The 19,829-nt window shown below is 55.2% G+C and overlaps 1 protein-coding gene across 3 annotated transcripts; it reads right to left on the bottom strand.

The window, feature by feature from the left end:
- Nucleotides 1-231: 231 nt before the first annotated feature.
- Nucleotides 232-16,516, bottom strand: Ccdc102a (coiled-coil domain containing 102A). Of its 3 annotated transcripts, none has more exons than XM_042277282.2 (9): nucleotides 16,406-16,516; nucleotides 11,268-11,994; nucleotides 9,781-10,007; nucleotides 7,888-7,996; nucleotides 6,061-6,177; nucleotides 5,529-5,738; nucleotides 3,594-3,764; nucleotides 2,971-3,074; nucleotides 232-718 (listed from the first exon to the last, which is right to left on the bottom strand). In XM_042277282.2, the coding sequence occupies exons 2-9, from the start codon at nucleotides 11,847-11,849 to the stop codon at nucleotides 589-591; spliced, it is 1,650 nt and encodes a 549-aa protein (XP_042133216.2). In that variant the 5' UTR covers nucleotides 11,850-11,994; nucleotides 16,406-16,516; the 3' UTR covers nucleotides 232-588. The 3 variants fall into 3 exon arrangements, with proteins under 3 accessions (XP_042133216.2, XP_076427769.1, XP_006985295.3); XM_076571654.1 differs by lacking the exon at nucleotides 16,406-16,516 and adding an exon at nucleotides 15,726-15,942 and having other exon boundaries at nucleotides 11,307-11,994; XM_006985233.4 differs by lacking the exon at nucleotides 16,406-16,516 and adding an exon at nucleotides 15,726-15,928.
- Nucleotides 16,517-19,829: the final 3,313 nt, after the last annotated feature.

Below are 19,829 nucleotides of genomic sequence, written 5' to 3'. Positions count from 1 at the left end.
GGGAAGAGCACAGATTTGAGCCCATGAGGGTCTGGAACTGAGGCCTCTTCCTGTCCAGATCGGACGGGCACCATACTTCCTTCTTTCCCGGCAGGCTGGACACCAGATCCCTCAGCCACTCAGGTGCTCATTCATCCACTCAATCCTGGACGCTAGTTCAAAGTTAGGTGCAGGCGATGCTGACCCACCATGTCTCCTTCCCAAGTCTCCTGCAATTTCAGGACTCCGCCCTGAGAGCTTGAACTCCATTTATTACAAAAGTCCGAGTTCACGGTATCTTATTATGAATAGCCCCTGCCAGACCACCATGCCTCCCTCAACATGGTCCGCCCCTGCATCAAGTCCTACGCAGGTGGGGTCTTAAGAGCTGGGTGTTGGCTGTCCTGTGTTTATAAAATCCAATGGTCCAAGCAACCCTGGGCATATATACAATATACATATCCAACAGGCTCCCCATCAGTGCGGTGTGAGTAGGTGAGATCGCTGTCTTCCTGGGAGAGGAGGAAGTGGTCCGCAGCAGGGGACGGGACCCAAGGAGTGAAGAAAGCGTGGATGGCTGCACAATTCGAATGGTTTGAGTGGACTGCTCTAGGCCACCTGGATCTGCAGGTCCTCGTCCTCATCTAGGTCGCTGGCTCCATCTCCGGCTTCCTCGGTGCCAAATCGGGTACTACGGATCTTCCCAAAAAGGGGGGCGTTCTGCTGCTGCCTGCGGAGCCTGAGGGGGTGGGGGTCACAGGTCAGAGCAGGGATCACAGTGCATCTGCGTTGGCAGTGGCTACAATTCCAGCTGCAATGCACTCTGGGGCACCTGTGCTCATATGGGGGAACGCTACTGCCACCCCAATTTATATGCAAGGAACCTGAAGGCCGAGGGAGTTAAGTGACTTGCCTAAAGTCGTTCAGATGGGAGCTAGTGGGGCTGTCCTCTGAGCTGCAGCGCCAGCTCTGGTGTAGGTGGTGGACTTAGAGAGGTGATGGAGACGGGGTTGGTCCCTCACAGGGACCCAGGAGACCAAGGAATAGGGTGTGGAGCACACGACATGACTAATGTCTGCTCAGCCCTAGTTCCTTCCTCACATTGCGATTTTTAACAGCAAAATGTGCTAGACAAGCTTCGCCCATACGACAGGAGGAGGCGGAGAAAACGCACTGCCCCCAACAAGGCGGCGTATCTTACTGGAAGGCATGAATTATTAACGAGGCAGGGAGGGGCGAGAGTGCGGCTCCATTACTGCACCGTGATTTAGTGTGCTGTCCCGGAACATTAAAGCAAGAAAAGTTACAAACTAAAACGAGGCGAGGCAGCAATCCTGGGTGGCCCTGCCCGCCCCCGACAGAGGTGCTGGGGAGGCTGAGCAGAGCCAATCTGCCCATTTTGGGAGTTTATGGCTCCCCAGGAATGTGGCTGAGACTTCTGGAAAGCCCCAGGCTGAGTGAGTGGCCTATGGGGGGCGGGGGGGGGGGGGAGTGTACAGGGTTGGACCGTGTGGAACTGGGTATGCAATAAGCCTGACTCACATCAGTGCCTGGGCCCTGTATAAATTTCAGGTGTCACTCCAGGCTAGAGGGAAACTGAGACTCTTGATTATACCATATAACCATGAGGCCTGGCTCCAAAGCGTCTCCCAACCACAAGCTCTCAGTGCGCAGTAGCACTAAGTAGATGCTCAATAAGCCCATTGCTGATAAGCAGGAGATCGATCCCACCAGGCCACCCACTATTGGGCAGCCGTCGAAGGGCTTTTCTTTGTCTTCCAGTCCTGGGGGGAAAGGGCGCCCCTTTCTCTGCCTCACAGCAGGCTCTGGACATAGTATCTATCTGGCCCACACCTAAGTTCCCTTCTGGGAGAGGCAATGTGAGTGGCCAATCAGTGCAATCAGCATTTGTTGGTCCAGATACTTCCCCCAGAATTCTCATGCAGCCCAGGCTAGCCTCCAATTCCCCCTATGTAGCTGAGGATGACCTTGAACTTCTGATCTGCCCTCTACCTCTCAAGTTCGGGCATCACACCCGTGTAAACCCATGTTCAGTGTGTGTGGTGCTGGGGATCAAATCCAGGTGTAGAATATTTGCAGCAAGCTACTGAGCTGCATCCCCCGCCAGGTGCAAATGACGTCACAGCATCTGTTGGTTCTTTTAAAAGATTCAATAAGCTCTCTTCCATAGTGACAGATCTCCCTTGTCTTTTACAGAGGGGGAGCTGACCACGAGGGTTCAGTGTCCTGAGGGCACCTACCTACCCAAGAATTCTGGCTGCAGGACCCGGGTCCCTCCACCCACGGGTAAGAAGGCAGGTATGGATGTGGCCACACTGGCCACATGCTCTTGGGGCTTCCCAGCTATGACTCTGGAGGGCTCTGCCTGAAGAGCTTTGGCATATCTAGGTGGCCACGGAAGTGAGGAATGTATGGAGGAGGCAGGATTTAGAGTGTGGGGACAGTGGGGTGGGGACAGGAGAGGTGGCGGTGTGCCCAAGTGGGTGGATCCAGGCACCTCTCCACTTCCTTCGGGGGCTGAGGCTTCCTGCTGTAGCTGAGAGACTTGGCCTGTCACTCTGCCCTTCCCTGCCCTGCAGCCTTTCATATTCCTACTGACCCCGGGGCGGGGGGTGGGGGTGGGGGTGGGGGGTGGGGATGGGGGTGGGGGGGGATGGTGCTGCTTCTCGCCAGGGACTCCCAGCATCACTGGCCCTGCCCAGAGCCCGGCCTCCTTGGCAGCCCTCCATGTACTCATACCACCAGCAGCCCATCCACCCGAAGGAGACAATTCTAGAGCCCACAGCTGGGATGTCTTCCTGCAGCCTCTCCCCACCGGCTTCCTGGCCCAGGCCCTTCCTGTGCAGAGGGGACAGGATTCTGGCCCCAGGAGCTCTTCCTTCTTGGTCTTCCCCTCCGGGGCTCTCTTGAGAATTCTGGCCCTAGCCCTGTGCATTTAGGGTCCTCCCCCAGCAGAGCACCCCTGCCTACCTGGACTGCAGGTGCTCCAGCTGCACCTGGAGGTTCTCACTCAGCTCTGTCTGCTCATCCAGGGACCTCTGTAGCTTCCGGGCCTGGTTGTGAGCCTCGTCCAGCTGGGGCGAGCAGGACAGAGAACAGGAGGGTCACCTTGGGCAGAGGCTGCCTGCCTCAGCCACGTCCCATTCTGCTCTGGAACTGTGCCCGGTTTCCAGCTCTGGTTCCGAAGGCTCCCCAGGACCACTTCCATTCTGTTCTCTATCACTGTAGGCCACCAGCCTCCAAATCTACCCAGCATGCATCAAATCTAGCCAGCATACCCACCTACGCAGCTGCCTGGCCACACAGCCATACCCACCTGCTTCGTTCCCTGTCCATTCACCCACCTAGTTGTCAATCTGTTTGTGCACCCATCATCTATCAGCCACCTGTAGCTCATTCATCCACTTCACTGTCCATCTGTCTGTCTAGTGCTCTGTTTACGTGGACTCCTCCGGCCTTCTGCCTAACCATCTACACCTCCATCCACCTCGCTTGCTCACTCACCTCATCCACCTTCCTTCCCCTCCACCTGCCCTCGCCTGCTCACTGCCTCGGGTGCCAGGCCCCTCTCGGGCGGGCCTGTGGGTACTTGCCTCGTCCTCGGCCTGGGCGAGCTCTTTCTTGAGCTCTTCCACCCGCAGCCGCAGCTTCTTTACCTCCGTCTCGTGCTGCTCCACACGCCGATTGGCATGTGCCAGCTCTGCCACCTTCTCCTGAAACTGCTTCTTGAGCTTGCCATGCACGTGCTTCAGATCTGCCAGCTCCTAGAGGGGCGGGAAGGCTCCGGTCACAGGCTCACTCAGGGAGGGCCACGGGGCGCGGCAGTCAGCTAGGAGGACCTGGCATCTCCTCTACAGGAATGTCACACCTGCTGTTGAATGTTAAGGCTTAGTGATCAACCGGGGGCTGGCAGTGCCACCTCGTGAGGTGAGAAGGTGGCCGGGGTGGGGAGTGGGGGGAGGTGGTGGTGGTGATCCAGCGGCTCCACTTGATGTATAACTGTAAGGAGCCAGGAGGGCGTCCGGTGGGCTGTGGAACTTCAGGTCAGGATCTGGGCAAGCAATGAGGTTTACAGACATGCATGTGGTGTTAAAGTTCTAAGTCTGGGGAATGAGCTGGACTGTGGAGTAGGTGTGCATGCGGCACAGGAAGAGACCTGAGGTCAAAGTGGGACAGCCAGGAAAAGAGATGGCCACCCTACTCTGGGGTGTCTGGGGGGGGGGCAGCCCTGTCTTTACTGTCTCCTTCACCAGCTCCAGGGTCGGGCTGTCTACCTCCCTTGCAGCCTTCCACCTGGCCGCGGCCCACCCCACCTCCGATTACTGCTCTCACAGCACAGCCCGCGGTTACTGCTTCCTCTACCTGGGCCCCCCATCACGCCCATCCAGAGCCCTCGTTTCTTCTCTGACTCCCCAGTCCTCACTCTACCCTCTGCAAGGTCAGTTAACCACCAGTTAGCTTCTGCTTTTCCTGGAGACCTCAGCTCAAAGTCATCACCCCGCCCCACCCCCGCCCCCGCCCAGGAAGCTTTTTCAGGACCAGGCCTGACCACATGTGATGGAGAGAGCAATCTGTCTCTCTAAGCCATCCGATTCACGGACTAGGGGGACACACACTGTCTGCCGTCACTACCACACAGTAGGTGCTTAGTGCATGTAGCTACTACAATTACCAACTGCTTCATCTTACAATAGTTGTCTAATAAATGCAATTAGACGTTGAGTATCTTTTGTCTGAAGTGCCTAGGCTCAAAAGTATTTTGGTTTTCTTCCTTCCTTCCTTCCTTCCTTCCTTCCTTCCTTCCTTCCTTCCTTTCTTTTTTTAAAAATGGAGTCTCAGCCGGGTGGTGGTTGCGCACGCCTTTAATCCCAGCACTCGGGAGGCAGAGCCAGGCAGATCTCTTTGAGTTCGAGGCCAGCCTGGGCTACCAAGTGAGTTCCAGGAAAGGTGCAAAGCTACACAGAGAAACCCTGTCTCGAAAAACCAAAAAAAAAAAAAAAAAAAAAAAAAGGAGTCTCATGTAACCCAGGCTGAAACTGAATTCTCTTTGTAGCAAGGATGACTTTGAACCTCTGATGCTGTTGCCTCTACCTCCTGGGCGCTGGGACTACAGGCGTGAGACATCACACTACGTGACGTGGTGCTGGGGATGGGACCCAGGGCTTTCCGCATGCTTGGCAAGTACTCTACCAAACTTTATCTTCAGCCTAGATTCCAGAATTTTTGGACTTTCGGGGTATTCAAACATACATCATGAGATCTCTTGGGGACAGGACCTGGGTCTAAACATAGAATCCATTAGTTTCACGTACGTCATTAGGGCCTGATTGCAATTTTCTTTAGCATTTTTATCGCCCTCGAATTTTGAGTGGGACCTACCACACCTAAGTGTGAAATTCCCTGCTCAAAGTTAGGGGTTTGGGAGCCTTTTGGATGTCTGGTCTGGGGACCAAGGAGGCTCGCCTGTACTGCGGTTATCCACATGCAGGACATACAGTAAGTGTGTTGATTAGCTACTCCCTGCCCACCTTGTTCTTCTCAAAGAGAGCGGCCTGGCTGGCCCTCAGGTCACAGTCCAGGGCATTGGCGTTCTGCCGCCGTCTGCGGGCCAGGGCCTCCTCCAGGTCCCCAACCTGCGCCCGGAGTTTCTTGTTCTCCCTCTCCAGGCCCAGCTTTTCCGTCTCCAGCCTCTCTCTGCGGCCCCACTCGGCTGCATTCTCTGCCTGAAGCCTTTCCATCTGCAATAGCGGGAGACGCAGTGAGCCTCCTGGGGGCCAGGGGTGGAGAGACAAGCTAGAAGAACCCCCCCATCCTGAAGCCAAAAATGGCACCAGGAAGCAGATCCAGCTGCAGCAGGCTATAATTATGCTGGGCTTTTTTTTTTCATGGTGTTCAGGATGTGGGGGCGCTTCTGGGTTTTGTGTGGGAAAGGGGGTGCCTCCTGAAGGCTAGGTCCCTGGAGTGTGGCTGGCCCCACACAGCACAGGCTGCTGTCTTTTTCCCACTGATTGCTCAAGGATCCCCTGAACTCCTGGGCCCCTCCCTCCTAGAGTCACTCACCTCACCCCTCAGCTCAGCCATCTTGCGATCCATGCTGGAGCGCGCACCCAGCTCATCCTCCAGGTCTTCAGACATGCGGCCCAATTCATCCTGGTGTGTTTCCTTTAGGATGCTGAGCTGCAGAGACATCACCCAGCCTGGTCACCGAGGACCACCAGGACATATCCCAGAAGTAGTGCCAGAGGTGAGCACCAGCCAGGGTAATGGGGCCCCAGGGACCGGGAGTAGGCTGAATCTGGCCACCCTGTGCTTCAGATGTCTGTCACCTCCGACCACACCACAATCTGGCCCTTTGGTGCCTGCACTTGACTGCGTCAGCATACTGTCCACCATGGGAATCAAGAGTGAACTTTAACGAAGTCAGTTCAACCCTCCACACCGCCCGCAACACACACACACCAACACCCCTCTGAGGGGTTCTCGGTGCTGTTAGGTAGACCCCAACTCCTGTGTTCTCACAAAGTCTCCTCCCATCCACCTGGCCCCTTCCCACTGCCCACAAGACTGCAAGCCTAGGAGGCAGAGAACTTGCCCGCCTTCCCCACGGCTCTCGGCATACACTGGTGGCCTAAACACCAGTGTACATGTGAACGGCTGTGGGCACTTCTCCAAGCTGCTGCCCCACACAAGCACACAGCGAGCTGGAAGACAATACCGTGGAAGGAAGCCAGGCGCAAGGGGATTTTCTAATCAACTGAACGCTGGTACTCCAGGAGTGTCTTTCCAGCAACTACACTTGGAAGTCTGAAGAGTGTGGGGCCAGGTTCCTGGACCCCAAAAGAAGAAGGAAGGTTCAAGTAGGCAGGGAGGGGGCTGGGACTCTTTTAGGAGCTTGAATAGATTCCCAGGGAAGGCCAGGTTTGGACAATCTTCCTAGGCGAATTCTCCGGTCTTTGACCTCTGTGACCCCAGAGGTTCTGGTAAGGCTTTCCCAGGATAGCTGCGCCCCCTGGTGGCCATATGCAATCTGTACAGGAGGCAGAAGCCGCAGCCAACATCTCAAGCTCAATGGCCACGCTGCTGAGATGGGAATGTGAGGACACAGCTCCTTTGACTGAACAAGGCTTCTGTTTGACTTGACATACATTGGATAAATGTCACATCTGGCACCTCCATTCTGGTCACAAGCCCTCTGAAATTTGTCCCATCAATCCTACCTCTGATGGGATTCTCCAGCCACACCAGCTTTCTCTGTGTCCAGCATACACCAGGTGCCTGTCTATTCCAGGACTGCTGCTGAGCACCCAGATCCCCTATCTTCTCAAGGATGACTTCACCCAGCCCCTTGAGGTCTCACTTCAAACAGCGTCTTGTAGGGAGTGGAGCAGAGATGTTGAGACAGTGTCTCACCCTGTATCTAAATTGGCCCGGAACTCGGCAATCCTCATGTCTCAGCCTACCAAGTAACCTGCCACACCCAACTCAGTTGTCCTCTTACAGAGGCCCTCCTCGGCCTATCACCCTACCTCCTTCATGCTGTTTTGTTTTTGCTTGTTTGTATTTTGAGACAGGGTTTCTCTGTGTAGCCCTGGCTGTCACGCTGACCTCGGCCTCCACCTGCCTCTGCCCCCTTGAGTGCTGGGATTAAAGGCATGGGCTGCCACCACCTGGCTCTTCATGCTGTTAGGATGCCTTCTCAACACACAGACCTCACCTGCTAGGCTGCTACCATCATCTCCCTGCCTGCCTGGTACTCAGAACTATGGCCAAGTGAAAGGATTCTACCCTAACCTGTCCGCAAGTCTGGAACTCCCCAGCATGCGGCTGCCACAGCCAGGACCCCCACCCCCACCCCCCCACTCCCGCCCCCCAAGCCTCCGGCCTTACTTGCTTGAGCATCTCCTGCTTGGTCTTGCTCAGCTCCTCGTATTTCATCTTCCACTGGCTGAGCTCCCCCTCCAGCTTCTCGATGCTCCTGCTCAGAGCCAGTTTGTCCCTGGGGAGGGGAGCGGGTGAGCACACGGGCTTTATTAGACTCTTTTTCGTTTTGACTTCGTGTTTCAGGGGGTGGACTAGCTTGATTTTGTTGTTGTTGTTTAAAAAGTAGACTGTGTTCTCCCACATTCTGTGGCTAGGAGTCCAAGATGAGGTGTAGGCAGGGGAGGCGGTCAGGAGGAAGCCATATCATCTTCTCCCCAGGTCCTGCTGGTTCCTGGCCCCTTTGGCTTTCCTTAGCCAGAGATGCAATGGCGCCCATTAGAGGCATCGCTCCATGCATCACAGGGGGTGTTTTCTTCCTCCCTCCCTTCTGTCCCCCCCCCCAACCCCAGGGTTTATACATGCCAGGTAAGCACTCTACCACTGAGACAAACCCCTCTTCCCAAGCCCTTATGTTGATTTTTTTTTTAAAGTAAAATCATATGTGCGGAACCAAGTATATAATCTATATGCTTATTTCCCGGTCACCAGTGCTACAGAATATTCATGAGCACCAGGTTATACCCTCTAAATGCCATCATTAAAATCCCTGATGACCTCCATATTCTAAATCCATTGGTCAGCTAAGTGTGTCCAGCAGCCCACTCTCCTGTTAAAGTGTCTCTTGGTTCCTTCTCCCCGAAACCACGGCTCCCTTTCCTCACCACCACCCCCTCTCCACTAGCCAGCCTCTGAACCTGACAGAGCCAGGACTCCATGCCATAACCTTCTCCTTGCCCACCCACTTCGGATTCCCAGATTCCTGGCTTCCAAGGTCACCTGTTCATTGATGACCCCTGCCTTTTTAACCTCTAGCCCAGACCGCCCTGGGCCTCCAGACCCATCCACTCACAAACTGTTACCTTCCTGGGCCAAGCACAGCTTGCCAACTTCCTTTCCTGTCCTGCTTTCCCTGAGCCGGCTACCCTCTCTGCCACCAGAGGTAAGCTTGAGGCCACCATAGGCTACACAGTGAGGTCAAGGTCAGCCTGGGCTCATGTACTGAGGCTCTACTTTGAAAACAAAGGATGAGGGATGGAGATGGCTCAGAGGTAAAAGTACTTGCTGCTCTTACAGAGGACCCAGGTTTGGTTCCCAGCATCCAAAATGGCAGTTTACAACCATCTGTAATTCCAGTTCCAGGGGATCCAATACCGTATTCTGGTGCCCAGGGGCACCAGACACTCACAAGGTGCACATATATACACACAAATCACTCAAATACACACACACACACACACACACACACACACACACACACACACACATACACACACACATATTTTAGTCAGGGCTTCTCAGTGTAACTACCCTGGCTGTCCTGGAACTCACTCTGTAGACCAGGCTGGCCTTGAACTCACAGAGATCTGCCTACTTCTGCCTCCCTAATGTTGGGATTAAAAGCGTGCGCTGCCACCGCCGCCGCCGCCGCCACCACTCAGCCAAGGAGGCACACATAAAGTAAATTTTTAAAAAAGATTTATAAGAAACAACAACAAAAGACACTGTAGTGGGTTTGCTGATTTAAAATCGTAGATTGTGGTGCTGGAGATTTAGCTCAATGGTAGAGCGCTTGCCTAGCATAAAGCCCTGGGTTCAGTCCTCATCTGGCAGGGGCTGGGACGGGGGAGAGGGATGACAAAAAAGGACCAAAACAAAACAAAACAACAACAACAACAAAAAAAAAAAACCCAAAGACACCCCAAGGTAAGTAAAATCTGAGCTTGGGCCTCAAGAGATTTCGTGGGAGTCACCTGAATTCCAGGGTACCCAGCTCCAGGCCCCCCCCCCCCCAGGACTCACTCTCTTTCCTTGAGCAGCACCTTCTGGGATTCGTCCAGCCGTAGCCGCAGGGCGGTCAACTTGGAGGCATCCTCCTCGGTACCACCTGTGTCCTCCCAGGGCAGGCGGTTGCGATCCTGGCGGCCTGAGCTGGCCCGAGAGGCCCCAGCTGCCACACTGTAGGTGTCCCAGCAGCCCTCAGGCTCCTCTGGTCTGCTCTTCAGCAGGTTCTCTACCAGGTCCAGCTCCTGTGGGGACCAAGGGAGGGACTGCACCTGGCCCGGGCCTCACCCTGGCCACCATCCTCATGGCCATCTCAGACCCTGCCCTGGAGTTTGCTAAGTGACCAGGGCAGGTGACCTGGTTTCTTTTGCAGCTTACTTCATTCTCCTTCTCTGGGCCTCTCCCTCACATCCTGGAAGTACATAGCCAGCCACCATTTTCCTGTATCCTGGGAGGGCCCCCCGTCACCCCACGTGCACAAACACTGGGTGAACTAGTCGGGGATTCCTACTGTGGCTTATGATTCTAATTCAGGCGCAAACAGGGTCATGGGGAGATCTGTGGCTCTGAGGACTTGTGGAGCGCTGACCCCCCATCCTCCTGACCTCAGGTGGTCCAGGTGGGGCACTCTGGTTGCCACCTGGGACAGATGGAAATACCAGAAAGTAGGATCACAGAGTAGAGTGCCTGGGCTGGTGTGCAAACTCAGACTGCAGACCCGAGACTCCCTAAACTGTCCCTGGAGACTCCGGGACTGTGACAACAAGCAAACAAGCCAGCAAGAAGAGCATGAAGCCCTGGAACCCAAATCCCCAGCCACAGGGAGAGGGCTAGGCCAGAGAGGAGGGTGTCAGCTAAGTCTCAATCTAGGATCTGGTCTCCTGGGGACCAAAGCCCAGACCTTGCCTGTGTGGCCTGCCCTTCACCACCATCCTGCTCCAGCTATACTAAGAGTTACCACTCACCCCCTGGAGCAAACCCAGCAGCTGGATTAGCACCACAGACTTTGGTTCTGAATCTCCCTCTGGGGGGGGGGGAGGGGCTGCTGTAGGGAGTAAGTTGATAATGTACCTATAGGCACGGAATGATGGGTACAGTGACCACCACTCCCCAGGCTCGGCAGGCCTCCAGCCTACCAACTTTTGCAATGACCACCACCAACTATGGATTCCAGCACTTCCCATAGCGGATTTGTATGCCTCCTCTCAGTCTCAGCTAACCAACCTCTTCGGGGGTGGGGGGAAGCCTTTCTGACGCCCCTCCCAAAGGCCCGGCTCGGGACCCAGAGAGCCAGTTATCTCCCTTCAGGATGAAAGAATGCCAGTCAGCTCGACTACTAACCTAAGCCAAGTCCACGGATCTCTCCTGTGCTTGGCGTGGAAGACACCTCCCTGCAGACCAGATCCTTACTAGCTTTTTTTCACTGCTCCCTCCCACCTGTGCCCCTGTCTGTGCAAGGCTGGCCCGAAGGCCAGCCTTCTTCTAAGCCGTGTAGCTGGGCGCACCTGGCTACCAGGCGGCCTCTCCGCCCCGACGTCACGCACAGGCTCATGCTCACGCTCGGGATCGGGGCCGTCGTGTGTCTTGTCCACCGTGCCGTGCGCTCCCCGCAGCCGGGCCAGCTCGCGGCCGCGCGCCTCGCACTCGCCCTGAGCCTCCTGGCGCTCGCGGCGCGCGCCCGCCAACTCCTTGGTGAGGGTGTCCAGCCGCTGGCGCAGCTGGCGCACCTCCTCGCGCGCACGGTTGCGCTCGGCGCGCACCTTGCTCCACTTCTCGCGCCAGTTCGCCGTGCAGTCGGACCACCAGCGCATCGTCTTCTCCATCTGCGCGGCTCGCGCGCGCGCCTCCTCCAGCTCCCGCAGCCGCAGCTCCTCGCGACTCTCCCAGTCGCCGTCGGCCAGCAGGGCAGGGGCGGGCAGCGGGAGCGCGGGTGGCGGCCCCGGTGATGGCGTGCCGCTGGGCGGCGTGGGTGGCAGCGAGTCGGCCGGGCCCATGCGATCGGGGGACGGGCTGCCCAGGATGGTAAGCAGGCTGCTCTTGGACAGCTGCGGGGACTCGGCCAGCCGCGGGCTTGGGCCGTGGCTCATAGTGAGGCTGGGCGGGCCCTGGGCGCGAACTCGCCTAGGCTCAAGGACGACGCCGGGGACGAGTGACCTACATGGTACCACTGTGTGTGATGGACGCCGCGACCCACTGCTCTCTAGGATACCCGTCTGGGGCGCCTCTTCAGACCTGCGGGAGAACACAACCATTACTGGGCTGTGACCACCACCGACAGCACCTGCATGCTCAGGGGACGAACACCTGGTACTGGCAGAAGCAGGAGGAGGGTGGTGTGTTCCGGAGATGCCCCAAGGAAGCCAACAGGGGCCTTCAGCTACTTTCTCCCTGGCTCCAACTTCCTGCATCCCCTCAAGGCGGCTGATCTGAACCCTTGATTTTTGTCTGAGCTTCATGTAAGCCACAGGACCTTTCTGGGCTTCCGCTTCTCCCCCTGTACAGGGTGCAGGGTAAGGAAGGCCAGGATACCTTCATCGGGGTGTGCTTCGGTTCACCTGGACCCTTGCTTAATTAACAATTAGCAGTTCCGTGGCCTGGGGGTGTTTGGTAGGTATACAGCAAAGCCTACATTTCAGAAGTCCATGTTTAGGGCGTGTGAGCAGTCAAGTAACCTCTGAGCTGTCTCAAGTCTCTCAGCCTCCCCAGCTCCTCCATGGAAGGCCATTAACAAGCCCTCTACTACTGAGCTATGTCCCCAAGCCCATGTCCCCCTCATTCCTTACAGTGCCATACATATCTCAACCCCAAAGACACTGTGGACAGTCACCAGACAGCCACAAGGACCCAGGCTCTAGTTCCTGAGAGGCAATGTGCCTTTTCTGACTCAGTGTCTCGGCCTGTGTGATGAGTCGGTAGCCTTGGCGCCCACAAGCATCTAGCATTTTCTGCACACACAGACACATCTGGGAACATACAACGAGCAATGCTACCCACAGAAAACAGGGATAAATGACACATACAGCCAGAGACGGACCCACAGGCACACAGCTATACAAACAGATACAGATACACTGTATACATGCACCAGCACATTAATGGATGGACCCACAGGCACACAGCTATACAAACAGATACAGATACACTGTATACATGCACCAGCACATTAATGGATGGACCCATGGGCACACAGCTATACAAACAGATACAGATACACTGTACACATGCACCAGCACATCAACGGCCCCCAAACATACACACTCCAAAGAGAACTCTGCACACACACACACTCCGTCTTCCCCATTTTCCTGGCCCAGTTCCATCAGAACAGCCCTAAGAGAAACAATACAAGCATCTGCAGGGGAGAGGGGAGGAGAGGGGCTGGCAGGAAGCCCAAGAACCAGCCCTGAAGTCCGGTCTTCCCACCGCCTTTCGGTAGACGTGTGGCAGTGGGGGTTGCTGCCACATCCCCTGCCTTGGAGCTGCCAGGCCTGGCATAGGGCTCTGCTTGGCTTAGAGAAGACTCCAACTGGGCCCTTCCAGAAATTCTAAGCCCATGGCACAGGAGCAAGGCAGACATCATCCAGGCCCCTAATGGCTTCCAGGCTGGGGCCTCCAAAGTCAGCCCTGGCCCCTCTACAGGGTGAGGGAAAGGTATGAACAGTGGGGCAGGGAGGCTCTGAACACCTTCTGCCTTTCTCCTCAGGCCCAGAACAGGTATGCACACGCATGGGGGAAGAGGTGGAGCACGTCCACCCCACCCCCACAAGCACACCTGTGCAGACCCCCCTCCACCCTTTCCACCCCCTGTGCAGCTGGCCTCTGCCTAGCAACACTTCCCCATTCCCACCCTACTCACATAACAGCCTTGGAAACACTCAAGTAGCTGTGGTAACCCAGGTACACACAGGCCCTGCTCCTGCCTCATGCACGCTACAGTCAGGCAGGACCCAGCTGCCCGTCCGTCACTTGCCCCTTCCTCCCCAGATTCGGTGCCTTTTTCCTTTGGTGACATTATGGGGTGGGGTGGGGCTCCTGATTCTCTAAGGCTGCCATTGCACTCCAAGGGGCAGCTCAGGCTGGGGACAGCCCCCACAGGCCCAGAGTGTTCCTGTCTTCATCCCTTCTAAAGCCAGCCAGCCCATGCTTCCAACTCAGAGGCCACTACTAGGAAATGCAGATATGCCCTGGCCCATCCCACAGCCATACCCGGCCAGTGACCTCTCTCACAGCATTGCCTTCCACTCCGTAGGGACATCTGTGCCACTTACAGCTTATAAGACAGATTCTGCATACAGTACTTGCCTAGAATTGGCTAGCAGGATGGAGGATGTAGCGCAGTACCATAGCCTGGCACCTGAGCCAAGCAGCAGAATTGAGCAGGTCACAGAGCTCCTGAACCCCAGCCATAACTCGGTCCCTGACTGGTCCAGGAAACAAGGACACTTTGACTGGACACTCACTGCAGGCAGGTTACAGATTCAGTGCTGCCCATAGAAAGTGAGCAGTGTCTTCTTCACAGACTGGTTGGGAACATCTCTCCCTCTTCTTGTCTCCATCTGCAAACTCCAACATATCCTTCAAGACCCACCTGCATCACCCCCTCGCCTGAGAAGACTTTCCTAACCTCTGGATATTTCATGCTCGCTTTCCTATACACCAGAACCTCCTTGTTTTGGGGAATGAACATACTGTGATGCTCTCAAAGGCTTCTTGGTCTTGTTGGCTATCTCAACAGGGCTGAGCTGCAGTGGAAGCTGTGTGAATGTTTCCTGAGCCTATGGAGGGTGGGCAAAGCTCCTCTTAGGGGGTCTCCCTGTGATCAGACAGTCTAGGAGAGTTGTGTCGTCCTAAAAATCAGAAGTCCGGTTTTCAGCCAGGTGCTGATCCAGGTAGGTGTCTAAGCCCATCTGTGGTCAAGGTCAGAGTCAGATGTCTGAGCTCTTGCCGGATGAAGTCTCTTTGATTAGGGGGAGGAGGAGATAGTCAGCTTTGTAGTCTGTCCTCAGTGTTTGGTTGGTTCTCTCAGTACCCGTGGAGAGGAATGAGCAACACTAAAACCTGGATGCGGGCCAGCTGAGGGGATGGGGAACCGAGGGGATGGGGAACCCAGGACCTTCACACCTCAGACTCCTCCCATGTCCTCTTGGAATCTTTCAGGTGGACTCCGGGGAAGCCAAGGGCCACAGGCCTAGCTGTGGGTAGGGATTAGAGGCCAGTAGGAAACCGCAGGGGGACTGCCTGATTGGATAAGTGCAGGGCCCAGGGCTGGTCAGCCCGCAGACTGTGGGCATCCATCCCTCTGACCACGGATACTGAGAGAGCCCAGCCTACAGCTGCTGGACCTCCAGGAGAGAAACGGAGGAGTGAGGGAGAGAGAGGAAGGCTAAGTCTCCAAGCTGGGGCAGTACCCAGGTATCCCTATATTGAACTGGGGAGTCACAAAAATATCCTAAGTCACAGATTCCAATTCTTTCCCTTACAGCTTGGTCAACTGAGGCCCAGACAGACAGCTGCTTGCCTGCCATGGCACAGCATGCTAGCAGTAAAAAGAGCTGGAAGAGTGGAATTGGATGCCTCTGAGTCAGGGCCACGACTACCTGAAGAGCAGCATGCCCCTGGAGCGCCTACTGGGGGATCTTCAGACATTAGGCCCACCAAACAAATGTGGCTTGGGTAAGGGAAAGTGGACGTCTCCGTGGGCACCGACTCCAGCCCCAGGACTCCGAGCAGCTCTTGGGATCGCACATTCGTAGAGAACAGACGTTAATCCTAGCTTTGCTATTTGATATGCCATGTGGTATGTGCAGGTCCCTGGTCTCCGAGCCTGTTTCCCCATGCATAGAATCGAGAGGCACCACCAAGATTCTTAATACCTCCAGCAGGTAGGCGACTCCGTGCCAATAAGAACCAATCCAACTCCCATAAAAGTTCAGGGAACCGGCCGAATAAGGGACATATCTCACTTACACAGACGGAAGCCGCGGGATGGGGAGGAGGCTTGCAGACTTCACCCCAGCACTACCAGGGCAGTGGGCTGCTGGGGCCCCTCCCTTCTCTTAGCACGGAGCCCTTGCTCCACCTGTCCCCATTACTTCCCGAAGTTAGTTTTCTGCTTTCCAGGGCCCAGGGCAGCCTTAGTCCCTACTTGGTCGCCCCTTCGCGGGCTACCAGCCCCGCTCCCCCTAGCGGCTGGCGGGGGTGCGGGGGTCCGGTCCTGCAAGGCGCAGTCCCGCCCACCCCACCGCGTGGCTTCCATTGGCAGTGCCGAGGGTCTGGGCGTGGAGCCGTGCTCTGATTGGCCAGTGCCACCCGTCCGTCCGGCACTCGCCATGGTGACCACGTTGGGTCCCCCGGGAGAGTTCCACATTCCGCCCCCGCCCGCCCGCCGCCCCTCCCGGCCCAGCCGGCATTCCACGGGCGCCCCCTCCCCCACCGTCCCGCCGGGGGACCCGGCCTCCGCCGGGGCGGGAGCAGGCTGGGGGACCCCAAGAGGGGTCTAGAAAGTTGGGCTCAGAGTTTGGGGTTCGTCGGGCCCCGCCCCGCCGCCTGTCCCTGCAGCAAAGCTCTTCCTTTGCGTGAGAGGCTCGGGGCCGCAGCACATCCCCCGGCCGCCGTGACCTCCCGCCCCGCGATCCCCGCTCACCTCGGGCCGGGGCCGGGATTCCGGACGTCCGAGATGCCGCGCAGGGTGGAGAGGGCGCGGGGCTGGCTGCGGCGGCCGTCGGGAGGCCGGGGGAGGGCCGCCCAGTCTCCTCCTCCCGCCGGGGGAGGGGAAGGGGAGCGGGCGGGGGCCCCGCGTGGGGCGCGGCCTGCGGCGGGCTGGGGCCAGCCCGCGGGACCCCCGCTGGCTCACCCAAGCGTGGGGTCTCCCACGCAGGTTCCGCGACCTCGGCTTTCCCGCCAACCACGGACTGGAGTGGACACCACGGGCCCACATGGAGCGTTACCAAGTCCTCACTTTGGTTAACTGCATTCTTCCCAGTGCCAGTTGTAGTCACTGGATCTGGGCCAAAGAGTCCATGTCCTCAACGGGCCTCAATTTCCCTTATTTGTACAACCAAAGCGACCTCAGGCCTATAACGGAGCGTGATGGGGACCCACCCACACTGTGGAGTTTTTTCCCTCTGGTGTTCGATGGTGCTTGGCACAGCCCTCCTATCACCTTATGCACAGTCCTTTCGGGGCTTGCTCTCTTCTGGGGGTGGAGGGTTTGCAGTCTTGTCAAGGGAAAAGAAGATTAGGATGGTGTCTCCCCACCACATCCTGCCGCGAGGTCGATCTGTCTGTCTTACAGACAGGACCAAAAGTTACAGATATGTCTGGGCAGCTAGGCTGCGTTGATTATTGTCTAGAAGATAAAAAATTATGAAGATAAATAAGTCATACATTTTGATTAAGAATGTTTCAATTCTTGGGATGGAGAGATGGCTCAGCCGTTAAAGGCTAGGCTCACAACCAAAAGTATAAGAATGTTTCAATTCTAATTATGGTCACGTGCTTAGTAGTTTGTGAAAAGTGAATCAAGTACTGAGCGTTGAAGACGTTTTTTCTTACGATGTTGAGCATCCTTCCCAGCTGATTTGCTCTAAGATTTTTTTTTTTTTTTTAAACAAAAGTATCAGTGCTAGCCAGGTGTGGTGGTGAACACCTTTAATCCCAACAATTGGGACCTTTAATCCCAGCATTTGGAAGGCAGAGGCAGGCAGATCTCTGAGTTCGAGGCCAGCCTGTACTACCTACGTAGTACAAGACAGCCAGGGCTATTGTAGAGAAACCCTAGCTTACGAAAACAAACAAGGGCTCCCTCGGCAACAAGGACCACTTTGAACCTTTTTTTCCTCCTAAGAGCACCATGTGTGCACCGTGTGCCCTCAGAGGTCAGAAGAGGGGGGTCAGATCCCCTGACACTGGAGTTAGGATAGTTGTGAGCCACCATGTGGGTGCTGTGAACCACACTGGGGGGGGGGCTCTCTGAAATAGCATCAAGTGCTCTTAACCTCTGAGCCTTCTCTCCAGCCTCCACTCTGAGTCTTCTGAGAGCTCAGCACTTCTTTTCGAAGTCCATTACTTCCCTCGTAGATGTCCTTCTCTGTGGTCATTGCTCCTTTTCTGCCTTGCCTCCACCAGCTTCGTGAAATCCCACAGATTCTGCAAGTTCTGTAGTTTCACTTGTCGTTTGCTGTGTGGGTAGTGCATGGTGGATGCTTGACAGCTTCTGTGATCTGCAGGAGACGTGTTTGGGTGGGGATGCTTGTGCTTTCCTTAGCATCTACGGAATACCAGCCTGCAGATGCTCTAGTAGCTGCCCCCCCCCCCCCGCCCCCCGCGGTACAGGTACATCTTGTGGGATTCACACATTGAGAACTCAGGACCAAGACGTCTTCCTCTTAGAGCTGGGGAAATGAAAGCTCAGATTGGTTTTTGGCTCAGATGGGATCTCACAGCAGTCAGCTGTCCCAGTGAGACAGAATGTCCCAGCAGTGACAGTCACGAACCAGGAGCTCTTTCCCTAGTGTTTGGAGGTGGTAGAGGGTGGGAAGGTGATGGGAGTCAGGCTGATGGTGTCCCTAGCCTCTGGCTGTACTTCATCACAACCGAGACCTCTCTCTTCAGAGAGAAAGTGGTGAATGCTGCCCTGGTGTGTGTGTGTGTGTGTGTGTGTGTGTGTGTGTGTGTGTGTGTGTGTGTGTGTGTGTGTGTTTTGCATAGCGTGTGTGAGGGGAGCCACTCACTCACGAAACCTAGTACATGCTGGCCATAGGCTAGACAACTCCCATCAGTTACCTAGCTGCACAGTGGTCCTGTGAACTGGGTGTCATTACCAACATATCATGGTGAACCCAGGGAATATCGGAAAACCACTGGTTGGCTTAAATTCACTCTGGGAAGTCTCAGCACCCATATCGCTCAGTTTTATCACTGTTATGTCTCCAGGCACCTCTGGTGAAATACTAACCTGGTTTTAGCTTCCCTCACCACTGGACAGGGCATGGGTTCTGTCTTCAGACTCAAGACACTGGAGACTGATTGCAGCCTGTGCTAGTATGTCCCTTCTACACCCTGCTGTTACCTTTGCCATCAAAACATTGACATTTTTTGAGTCATCTTACTTTTTAGAATGTAAGTATATTTTAAGGGAAATGCTTCATATTACTAGAGTAAATAGGAGATCCGTGTATAAGTTACTATAAATAGAAGAAAATCATGAAAATGAATAGCATTCAAATAAAATAATGCTCTTAAAATTTAGCTAGAAAGCTGTGTGTGGCATATGCCTTTGATCCCAACACCCAGGAGGCAGAAGCAGGCACATCTCTGAGTTTGAGACCAGTCCAGTCTACATAGTGAGTTTCAGACCAGCCAAGGGTTACATAGTAAGACCCTATCTCAACAAAACAAAATAAATAAAATTTAGCTAGAAACATTCTCTTTGTCAAAAAAGATTGTTTGTACACTCACATGTGCTGGGGGTATTAACAGCAGTCTGGAGGTAGCAGAAGCCCCCCTGCCCATCAGCATGTGAATGCATAGAAAAAATGTGGTGCCTATATACAGTGGAATATTATTAAACATTTCAAGTGGACACTTTTCCCTTTTCCTCTTGAGACAGGGTTATATAGCCCAGGCTGGCTTAGGACCTTTGATCCTATTGCCTTATTCTCCTTACCAGGTCTCATGTAGTCCTGGTTGGCCTCATACTTGATACATAACTAATGATGACTTTGAACCCCTGCTCCTTCTGCCTTGGCCTCGCAGTTGCTGGGATTACAGGCACATGACATCGAATCCATCTGGAAGGACATTCTGACCTATGGATAACATGACTGAATCTTGATGGTGTGCATTGTGGGATTAGCCAGTCAGAAGGACACACACTGTGCGATTCTGGTCATATGATCCTTACAGTTGGCGCATTAATAGAGACACATTAGGAGAGTGGTTGCCAGGCCTTTGGGTCTGGTGAATGGGGTGCTGTGTTTGGGAAAATCAAAAAGGCTTGGAGACAGACGATGGTGATGGTTATGCAACAGTGTGTGTACTTCATGTTGCAGAACTCAATACCTATA

The sequence above is a fragment of the Peromyscus maniculatus genome, chromosome 5, assembly GCF_049852395.1.
Source record: "Peromyscus maniculatus bairdii isolate BWxNUB_F1_BW_parent chromosome 5, HU_Pman_BW_mat_3.1, whole genome shotgun sequence".
In the NCBI taxonomy this organism is placed as follows: domain Eukaryota; kingdom Metazoa; phylum Chordata; class Mammalia; order Rodentia; family Cricetidae; genus Peromyscus; species Peromyscus maniculatus.
Note: the sequence above shows the minus strand (reverse complement) of the source record. Positions and strands in the feature narration are given on the sequence as shown.

Bases quoted from the DNA above. Each gene is read 5' to 3' on its own strand.
- Ccdc102a (XM_042277282.2), bottom strand. From the start codon at position 11,849: ATGAGCCACGGCCCAAGCCCGCGGCTGGCCGAGTCCCCGCAGCTGTCC. The intron at 5,739-6,060 runs GTGAGTGACTCT...CCGCTATTGCAG, and splicing joins TGGCTGAGCTGAGGGGTGAG to ATGGAAAGGCTTCAGGCAGA. The intron at 719-2,970 runs GTAGGCAGGGGT...CCACCCCCTCAG, and splicing joins CTGGAGCACCTGCAGTCCAG to GCTCCGCAGGCAGCAGCAGA.